A 10,863-nucleotide genomic window follows, 5' to 3' on the forward strand; every position below is an offset into this window, starting at 1 on the left:
GCCAGTTTGACTGCAATCTCTCCAGCAAAGGGAGGAAGCAGTGGGGTAAAACTTTTCTACACAGACGGGAGTCATGTACCACCAGGCTAGAATTTTCTGTGTCAATTCCCAGTGATTTTAGGGCTGCAACTAGCAACTATTTTCATAATCGATTATTTAGCCAATTTATTGTTTTGATCGACTAATCGGATAAAAACCTAAAAAAAAATTGGTGTATAATTTAGTTCATATTTTTGAATATCTATATGCAGTGGTAAATATATATAATCCAGCTATATAGTTGGATATTTAATCCATTCTGAGACAGATATAAGTATTATTAGAGGGTTAAATGTGGTACATATGAGACTCGAGATCAACGTTTTGAAAATTTGAAAAGACCGAAAATGCTATTTTGCTAATTTTCAGACTGAATTGTTCTATAATATTCATGAGACTCCCTTGTAATAGGCAGGTAGCTTGATACAAGCTCACTGCGCCTGCTGTCACTTATGCTGGCCATACACAAACTAATTTTTCTTTAGAAAACTTTTAAGAACATTCATCCGATTTTCTAACCATTAGTGGGGTCCATTGTCAACCACAGTGACCGGAACATTCGAAGGAGCAGAATAGAAAACTTATTGATCAAACAAATCTTAAAATAGTGTATGTGGTTTTTGCTCCGAAGTTAAATTCATTTTAAAATTGAATGTGAAGCAAGTGGATTTTTCAAACACTCGTCCATTCAACGAATATAAAAATATTTTTTATACAAATATTCTTGTCCAAAAATCAATACGTGTATAGGCAGCATAAGACCTTTAGTACTAGCAGCAGCATGCTTTTTTTTTTTTTTTTTTTTTTTTTTTTTTTTTATCACCTGTAATGATGGGGTTAAAAAAAAATGCCCTTTTATAGTACAAAAACAGCAGATAATCACTACTATAATATAATTTTAGTTTCTACTGTGAAACAGTGAAAGTATTATATCTTGTATCCTGTGTATGTATATAATATGCCCAGAAGTCTGATATGCAGGGTATTTTAACTGGGAGTCCGACATGGAGCTATATGAAGGGTGGAGGGGGGAAATAACATTTTTATATTAAAGTAGTACAAAAAGCTGAGACCTTTTTTTCATGGATATAATATTTTTAAATATAATTGCACAATACTGGTAAACTTTTACTTTAAATATAATTCTAATGCCTTCTATCACCTCCAGTCTATCAGCCTCCAGCTTCTCTGGGTTCAGATGCTGATCTTCCCTGCACAGAGCCCTTAAAGTGATTGTAAAGGTTGGACTTTTTTTCTTTACAACAAACTTGTCATACTTACCCGCTCTGTGTAATAGTTTTGCACAGAGCAGCACTGGTTCTCCTCTTCTGGACCCCCAATGACACTTCTGGCTCGTCCTGCCTTCAAAGTGCCTCTATAGGAAGCAGCAAAGTATAATAATGTATAGAGTGTCCCTATAGCAACATAAAAAAAACTTCTGCCTTTTAGAATCGCTTGGTTCCTTCTCATGCCCAGGATTACATTTTCCATCAGGCATTGCTCCTCACACATTCACATGTTCTCTGCCATCGACTGACATGTATGGACGGTGTACTGAGCTGTATGTGTGTTGCACTGTATTTTCTGATATGTAAACAAATAACGCATTCTGTATGCAGGAAAACGACTTGGCTGACCAACTAATCGATTATGAAAATAGTTGACAACTATTTTCATAATCGATTAGTTGTCGATTAATTGATTAGTTGTTTCAGCCCTAAGTGATTTCTACAGTTGGTAGCCTGTTGTGCGCATTGTATGGCATGGAGCCATTGGTCTTCAGAGAAAGATAGATTAAGATCTTGCTCCCATTGGTACATTGGAGAGGATTTGTGAAAGGTTGGTTTATATATAGGATAGAGTAGAATAAAGAGATGCCTTTTCTTTAGGGATTGGAATTGGTTTGAAGTTTTCACGCAACTGAAGGGATGGATATGACCAGTTTAGGGCATTGTTTTATGAATGTTGTAACCCGTAAAAAGTTAACACCTTCAATATCCCACACAAAGATTTTTATGTAAATGGGCGGATTGTTGAGTAATAGTTCTTCTACCCAGTGTATACCAGATGAGTTACAGTTTTTGGCGGAGAAGGGGATGAGAAACTTCAGTGTAGATAAGGGAATTTGGATCTTCGTGGTTTGTGGATCAGATGTTGCCTATTGTAAAAGGAGTCTCCAGGCAGTTAGTGTTGTTTTAATAGTTGCCGGTGTGTGGTTTAAATGTATTATTTTCCAGCTATCAGCTAGGAGATTTGTTAGATTGTTTGTGTGCATAAGGGCGATTTCGATGTCCAGCCATAGGGTGTCAGTTGATGGGGTGAACCATTGTTTCAGTTGGGTAGGTTGGCATGCTGTCCATTAGTCGGAAGCATCTATTAGACCGACTCCCCCCATTCTCCGGTGTTTAATGAGGTGTGAGTAGGGGCAACAAGCTTTTTTGCCTTGCCAAATATGTTTCCTTGTAATGGAGGTGAGATATTTTAGATAAGTGGAGTTCCCCGGGATGGGCAGTGTTTTAAATATATAAAGGATTTGCGGAAGGCTCATCAAAGTGTCTTTTCTGCCCATCTAAGAGCTCTCACATTTTGAGTGTTGTTGAATTTTGAGTTGTAGTTTTATTGATGATGGGTTTGTAGTTGGTATTGTTTAAGTCTTTGGAGGTGAATGCTAATGATATACCTAGATAGGTTAGCTCGTACATGGTCCGGGATTCCTAGATCTAATATTAAGGACTTGGAGAAGTTAATGTTGTAATATGAGACTGTACTAAAAAGGGTAAGTGTCTCATGTGCGTGGTGGAGAGAGGTAGAAGGGTTGGTGCGCATTAGAATGACGTTGTCTGCAAATGGGTTAATTACATGTGGATGGGTATGGAAAAAGAATCCTGATATTTCCAAATGGGACCTGATGGTTTCAGCAAGCGGTTCAATCAAACGGGCATCACTGTCTCACCCCATTGGAAACGTGAAATGATTTGGATAAAGGGCTTGAGGGAAAAAAGCTCTTGCAGAGGGGGTGGAGTATAGCGCCAATATGGCCGAGAAGATGGGGCTAGAAAATAAAATTTGGTCAGTACTTGTTTCATATATCCCCATTGGACTCTGAACGCCTTCTCTGCATCCAAAAATAGGGGCAGAGGCGGCGTTCGAGTTTGCTCAGCGTGTTGGATAATATTCAAGATGCGCCTGGTGGCATCGGAAGCTTGTCTTCCTTTAATGAACCCTGTTTGGTCTGGTTGGACCAGATATTAGAGCATGTTGTTTAAACGCAGGGCTATGAGTTTTGCATAAATTTTAATGTCTGAGTTGAGCAATGAAATAGGTCTGAAGTTAGCTGGGGTGGAGGGTTCTTTACTTGATTTTGGTAAGGTAATTATGTTAGCCATTAACATCTCATTTGGGAATGATGCTGTGCGAGCTGCTTCTGTAAAGACTTTCAATAAAGGAGCTAGAATGTCAGGGAAACTTTTGTAATACTCATTTGTGAGTCCATCTGGGCCGGGCGATTTATTTCAGGGTAAGAGTTTGATGACGTGTGTTATTTCAGCGATGTAAAGGGGGCATTAGGTGAATCCTAATTGAGACAATGTCAGAGAAGGAAGACTAATGTGTGTGAGGAGATCTTTAATAGATTCCTGGATGGGTTGGGGGACAGAGCAGTCTTTTTTTAGATTTTATGAGGCTCCGCAGTAATCTGAAAAAGCATCGGTTATTTCTTGTGGCTCGGTAAGCCTCTGCTTAGAGAAGGGGTTGAATAGGAATGGAATCACAGGTTTGGCGTTGCGGATATTTAATATATTTGCCAATAGTTTACTTGCCTGGTTATCGAGAATAATATTTTATTTTAAGTTTTCTTAAGTGGGCCTCATATTGGGAGCATAGTAGGATTCTGAGTGACGCACTTTGGTCAATTCGGCCGAGAAGGAATCTCAAGGAGATGATTTGTTTTGTGTTTCAAGCTCATGACTAGATTGGAGAAGCCTTTGCAGTTCAGTATTGAACTGACATTTTGACCGCCTTGACTGCCTTGTGGGCATTCCATAGGGTGAAAGTATTGGGCGCAGAGGGGTCATTCACACAGAAAAACTCCTGGGGATGTTGAGCAAGTTTAAGTTTTTTTTTGTTTTTTTTCAGGTTTTTGGATTATTTAGTTGTTGCATCTCCAAACATAAGTTTTTGGGCAGATGTCCCTCTCCTTAATGGATAGTACAATGGGAGCATGATCAGACCATGTCATATCTAAAATTGAGGAGGAGGAGGTCTGCTGCAAAAGCCATTTGTCAACAATGAACATATCAATATGTGAGTAGGAGAGGTGTCTCGCTGGAAAAAAAAGTAAAGTCCCTTTCATTGTCAAGATGACATCTCCATACGTCATAAAGTTCTGATTCATGTAGTTGGGAGTTCAATTCCGGTCGAGTGCTTTTGTGTGGAGTGGAAGTGTCTGTAACTGCTTCGGTAACTGCATTGAAGTCACCTCCTATCAAGATGTTGCCATGTGTTAGTGAATGGACTTTCTTGAATAACCTTCTGATGAATCTCACTTGATGGTTGCTAGGTACGCAGACATTTGCCAGAGTATAGGGTTTGGAATTGATGTTGCATTGAAGAATGACTTATCTGCCATTTGGGTCTAGGAACGATCTTTTCAGTCTGAAGGATATAGAGTTCCTTATGGCCTGTAGTACACCTCGTTTTTTGCTGGAGGAGGATGCCAAGAATATATGTGGGTAGAGGTAATGGGTACAACGAGGAGTCGTTTGTGTGTCAAAGTGAGTCTCCTGGATAAAGAGGATATCTGCATTGTGTTTACATGCTTCTTTCCACATGGAACTTCCCTTGTTGGTGAGCGCAGGGTGCCTGGAATAGAGGCAGTCGCTAGAAGTCTAGGTGCGGACCGGGAGATTTTGTCTTTGCCGCCATTTTGTTGTGGACTGCAGGTAACACTCGGGAAGAAACCCGAGAGTTTCTGCGGTTGTGGGGTTTCTTTCTTCCTTCTGGGCATGGTCGGGCGGTGTGGACAGGTGATGGATGCCACTGTGGATGTTGGCTGTGGGCTCTGTGGATCGGCTGTTCTCCCAACGAACGCAAGGAGCTCCTGGACTAAGCAGCCATCACGTTAGGAGTTCGCCGCGCCCCCCCCAAGACTGCTGTGTTAATGCTAATGACAGACTGCACATGTGTTTTTTGTTTTTTTTTTTTTGCCATTTGTTCCTCTTACAGTTCAATTGAACTTTTGGTTAGAATCGGTTACATACGTTTCAGGTGCATCAAACCAAATGGTGTGTAGAGTCACCGCTTGTTCTTTTAGAAATCAGCCACAAGCTGAGTAGAAAAACCTGTCTCCTGCCAGCATGCTGTGGAGAGGGACCCTTTGTCTTTGTGGGGGAAGTAGTGGCCTCTCTGAAGAGCTCTGATGCATCCCCTGCTGAGCCAGACACATAGCTCTCCAATCATCAATACTCATGCTCCTTGCTGACTGGCGAGCTATAATTTTTTAATTAAACAGGTTGTGTGACCGAGCCCTGCAGAGAGACTACTGCTTCCACACAGAGACCAAGATTCCTTCTTCACAGCAAGCTGACAGAGGACAGCCTTTTCTACCTAGGCTGTGGCTGCTTTCAAAGAAAACAAATTGTAAAACTTTGCACACCTTATGTTATGATGCATCTGGAATCTTTTTAGCGGATTTAAACCGCTAAAATGCCACTAAACCGTTAAAAAGTTTGATTGTGGTTTTTAGTAAAAATCACACACAATATCTGACTGAAACATTTCTAACTAAAGTGTGGGTTTGTCTTTGTGGATGCAGTGAAATTTACATTTGTATGGCAATGACCAGACATAAAGTCAATGGTAAATAGTAGGTGGAGTATGTCTCTTAAAGAGATATATGGGACATTTGGCCTGTCTGTGAACATTTATTCCTGCTCGATGTAGTCCCATATCTCAATTAGATTACAGTACTTACACATTTCTAGTATAGGCTTTCCTTTTTTGGATTTGTTAAGCGTTCTAGTGATTACAGTTGTTAACTCTTGAGCTATGGGATTTTATATAGGTAAAGACAGTTTTGGGTCAACTAAAACAATGGTTTCCAAACTTTATAAACAAATTGCCAGTTTACTTTCCTTCAGACTTTAGGGGGGCCACACTGTGGCCAGTGAGGGAAGAAAATTTCCTGGTATCAGTTGGTGTAAACCATGCCCCATTATTTTTGTTAATAAGAGGAATACTGCCACATCATTGCCCTTTCGTTGGTATCAGTGGGAGATTAAGTGCCCCATCATTGTTTTCAGAGGGACAAATAGTGTTCCGTCGTTGGTGTTCCGTCGTTGGTGTTCCGTCGTTGGTGTTTCGTTTTTGGTGTCCTATCATTGGTGTAAGCGAGAGGAATAGTGCTCCATCACTGGTATAAATGGGAGGAATACTGCCCCATTGTTGGTATTAGGGGGAGTAATAGTGCCCCTTTTTTATCAGTGGGAAATTAAGGGCCCCATCATTGGTGTCAGTGGTAGGAGTAGTGTCCCATCATTGGTGTCAGTGGGAGGAATAGTGTCCCATCATTGGTTTTAATGGGATAAATAGTGCCCTATCGTTGGTGTCAGTGAGAAGACCAGTGCCACAATGTCGGTGTGAGTGGCAGGAACTATGCTCCATTTTTGCTGATGGTGGGGGAGGGGAATAATGCCTCAAGGGCCAGATAAAAGCGAGCAAAGAGCCGCATTTGCTCCCGGGCCATAGTTTGTTGACCACTGATTTAAAAGAAACAATCTCCTCTCAAACAATCAAGGAATGCCAGATGCATAAGGGCCCATGTTGTTGTTCATAGCCAAAGAACAGAACCACTATAAATTATACTTCACAAATGTGGCTTTCCATATCATAACTCACAAGTTTTCTCCCATGGTTAGACTTTAGTTTATATGCAAGTACAGCCGAGTCATGAGTATTTTCTTTTACTGTGTTCCCCTAATTCAGTCTCCGTGTCCCGCTCTTGGCTTTCAGCTCTATTATTATAGCATAATTAAATACACCACAGCTATGCAAGTTTCCTTTTGTTTGTTTTCCTTCCTACAGACTTGTGAACAGAACTTGCCTGTAGGCATAGGAATATTTCCAGGGAGGAAGCAACAGTGAACTGAACTTGTACATAATCTTATGCGTTTTGTAACTTTTTATGGGATTTATGTGTATTTTACACTTTGATGTGATTTTCTTTTCTTAATTGGTGGTAACCTAACTTTTAATTAAGCTTGAGCGATAAAAAAAAGCAGTAGTTAAAGTGTTCCTAAACCCAGGAGCCTGCATTCAGTATATTTAGTCTCCCTCAGTACACAGAACATGGAAATGCAATTATTTTAGTAAATGTAAACTGCTAAATATCTTTTTTCATCAGCAGTATATAGCAGTCTTGTGATTTCTATCAGTTTCTGGTTAAAGCGTGTTGGTGGAGTTTTCATTCTCCTCTGACTGTCCTATGAGGCTGCAGAACCTCTGACCCTTTGTCTGGACAGTGCTGATTGGCCCTGTGCCAATCATGTGCACCCTCCCAAGAAAAAATAAAAATAAACGCTCTAACAATACACACTGAACTGAGCATGTGCAGAGCACCCCCAAGGCTCTGTTCTATCAGGGGAGGTATTGGGGGCTGTGGAAGGGGAGGATCAGAGCAGATGGGATCCAACAGGTTTTTTTACACAATGTGCAGGATTAACCCCGTAGGTTCCACAGTGAGTAAAACAAGCATGCTTTATTGCATATAAAGACTGATTTCACTGGTGTTGGGTTTAGTAACACTTTAAGAGCCTCTTCAAACTTGAACCCTTGAAACACATACTGAAGGAATAGTTCTAGTTTTACCCCATATACTGTATAGTCCAATATTAACTATGGTAATGTAATGTGTTAGAACCTGCAGTTTAATCGCAGACATGATCACGCCAAAAAGTCAAAAATGTAGAAATTAACTCAAGTGACCGCACTCCTCCAACAATGTCCCCTTTTAGAAAAGGGGACATAATTGGAGAAGGAGCATACATATGAGAGTCAATCCATATTTAGTGTTCCATTCACCCCTGCTATGTATTACTACATAACATGAGGGTGACAAGGCTTTTCTTTGAAAATATTTCTGGAATTATTTTTTAAATTAGTACTCTTTATTTTATGGTGTTAGTGACCTTTCCTTTGGGAGTTACGGAAGAGGTGTTTTTCAATACCGCTGCAATTTCTTTTCCATTACAGTCATATCTAAACTATGGAATCGGATATTATCTTTATTGAAGATTGAAAAATGTAAACTGTACAGAGAAGTAAATAAATGGCATATCATACTAACCTGGCCCACAACAAATTTGTCATTTTGTAAAAACAGAACTGGTAAAAATTGTGATTTGAAAAAATTTATACATAGAAAAAAAAAAGGGTGGGGGGGGGGGGATGGCGCAGCAATGAGTGTTGTGTGTGTACTAATTTGAGTTAAGCAAAAAGTCCATGAGTTCAAGTGGAACATCCGGGGTGTTTTTTACTGGCCCTTTGATGCAGCACCTCCTTGGAGACTGAAGTGGTCCTGGTGAACAGATAGGCGGGGGCACGATCTAAGTGTAATATAAAACTTTTTTGTAATGGAGTGAAAGACAATTGGCAACTTGCACAAACCGTTACAAGGACGTGCTCATCAATAGGTGAGGGTCTCTGGTAGTAATCTTTAGCATAGCAAGACACCTTTGCACAAGGGAACACACTAGGTGGACGGGTGGGTAACCTGAAGCGACAAGGGGACACACCAGGGATGCCAGACCAAGTGCGTTTAATTACAGGCAGTATTGGGCACATGTAAATTGGCAACTCAAATGGTACGCAAGAAATGGCACTTTTTTTATATTACAACAGTGAGTGACTGGCTCTGGCATGTTGAGTATGGAGTCTTTTGTAAACTTGCATCCTTCTAGTCCACAAATAGGACCAAAAACCGGCTGTGATGCAGGAAGTTTAAACCAAAAAGATGGCCATCGGACTCCTTTGGTATGAAGAGAAAACTGACATTGGGGGGGCGGTGTCTGGTCTACATGTTTCCATTGAATCTTGTTGTCCCACTGCTGCATATATAAATATACGTACCACATGAGAAGGGAATTTGACTTGAGAAAGGGGCTTGGGCAGCTTTGAAACATAGCCCCCCACCCGGCATCACTTCCAGTCTGTGCTACATGTACAGGTTACCACCAGCCCACCTATTGTGCTCACTTGTATCATGGTGTCCTGCTATGCTAAAGATTAACACCAGAGGCCATAACCGATTGATGATGGTTTTCTTTTAATGGTTTGTGTAAGTTACCAATTCTCTTCCACTCCAATAAATTTGTTTTATATCCCACTTGGATCACGCCACCTCTTCTCTCTATTTGAAAAGGTAGATTGCATGAAGGTTAGGATCGATATTTTTCATGGGGCTTGGGAACTTCCGGTAAACCCAAAACCTAGCCATGCACAAATCTGATCCATTCCGTTGTGTGCTGCTCACTTAATCATAGACAGTTCTGTATTTGTTCGAATTTAAATTTCTATCTATTAATTACCATTTCCATGTATATCTTTTTGGTGATTATATTTTGTACTTTATTACAGTGGTCCTCAACCCTGGTCCTCAGGGCCCACTAACAGGCCAGGTTTGCAAGATAACTGAAATTCATCCCAGGTGATATAATTTGCTGCTCAGTGATTGCAGTACTCTAGTCTGCATCTCCCCAAGGTAATACTTAAAATCTGGCCTGTTAGTGGGCCCTGAGGGCCGGAGTTGAGGACCACTGCTTTATTACATAAGCTTTCATGCCACCTGATGATCATTAGCAAATATGAAAAAAAACAAGTTAAGATAATATGGAGGAATAAAAATAGTGATGGTTTCCCTGTACCTTTCCATCTTTTCAATGCACATGATACATTATTTCTTTTGTGTTTTTACATATCCCTGAATATTCTCATCATGGTTTTATTTCTCCTTTGATGTACAGGAACTGATACCGCTTATACTGTGTACTGCCTGCCTCCACCCAGAGCCTAAAGAAAGAGACCAACTCCTGCATATACTCTTTAATTTAATAAAGCGCCCAGATGATGAGCAAAGGTATGTGCCGCTATTAGATGATCGTTCTTTTATTGAACAAATGTTCACCAAACATTTGTCTGGGTGGGATAACAGTCCATTTTATCTTAGAAAATTCTGTAATATATTTTTCTGTCCAAAAACCTTTAAACGCAACCTGTTTTACTACTTATATGTGGAAAGTGCAATGCACTCTGATAAGTTACATGTGGGGTATTTGTAGAGATTGACTTTCATACCTTGCATCATTTAAAAACACCAGCTCATACATGAATCATTGTTTTGTCTGCTATAAATAGATCAGTGATATTGAAATTAAATGTTGAGGAAAATATAATTGTCTTTATTGTACATCACGGAACACAGTGCATCTTCATATCCATAATGATAAGGTAATGCACCTTCAGGGGATTAGACACTGGCAAAAAAAGTCCACTCATAGGTATAACCCCTCCTAGTTAGGCAAGTCTTCAGTTTTTTGGTAATTAGGTGATTGTCACAGGTCTGTGCAGCTCTCTGCGTGAAAATAGCTATACCTTTCTGACGTTGCAGCGCCTATCTCCTCTGCTTTGCAGGATTCCAGTGGAAAGAATTTTTCCTGAACCTTGCCCAGGAGAACTTGGTACTCCAACATTGTGAACATGTTGACATACAAACCCTGGACTCCATACTGACCCTGTTACAACGTCCAGTCTTCCATCTATACTCGATACCGC

General features: G+C 40.3%; 1 protein-coding gene across 7 annotated transcripts in view; it reads left to right on the forward strand.

The window, feature by feature from the left end:
* The window catches only part of RELCH (RAB11 binding and LisH domain, coiled-coil and HEAT repeat containing), a 241,533-nt gene that overhangs the window by 122,588 nt on the left and 108,082 nt on the right, over positions 1-10,863 (forward strand). For all 7 annotated transcript variants that reach the window (XM_082258179.1, XM_082258177.1, XM_082258182.1 and 4 more), the window contains one exon: positions 10,056-10,168. In XM_082258179.1, the coding sequence (XP_082114305.1) occupies positions 10,056-10,168 (113 nt within the window). The remainder of the gene's footprint in view (positions 1-10,055; positions 10,169-10,863) is intronic.

This window comes from Pelophylax lessonae, assembly GCF_965119305.1.
Source record: "Pelophylax lessonae genome assembly, chromosome: 5".
NCBI classification, from domain to species: Eukaryota; Metazoa; Chordata; class Amphibia; order Anura; family Ranidae; genus Pelophylax; species Pelophylax lessonae.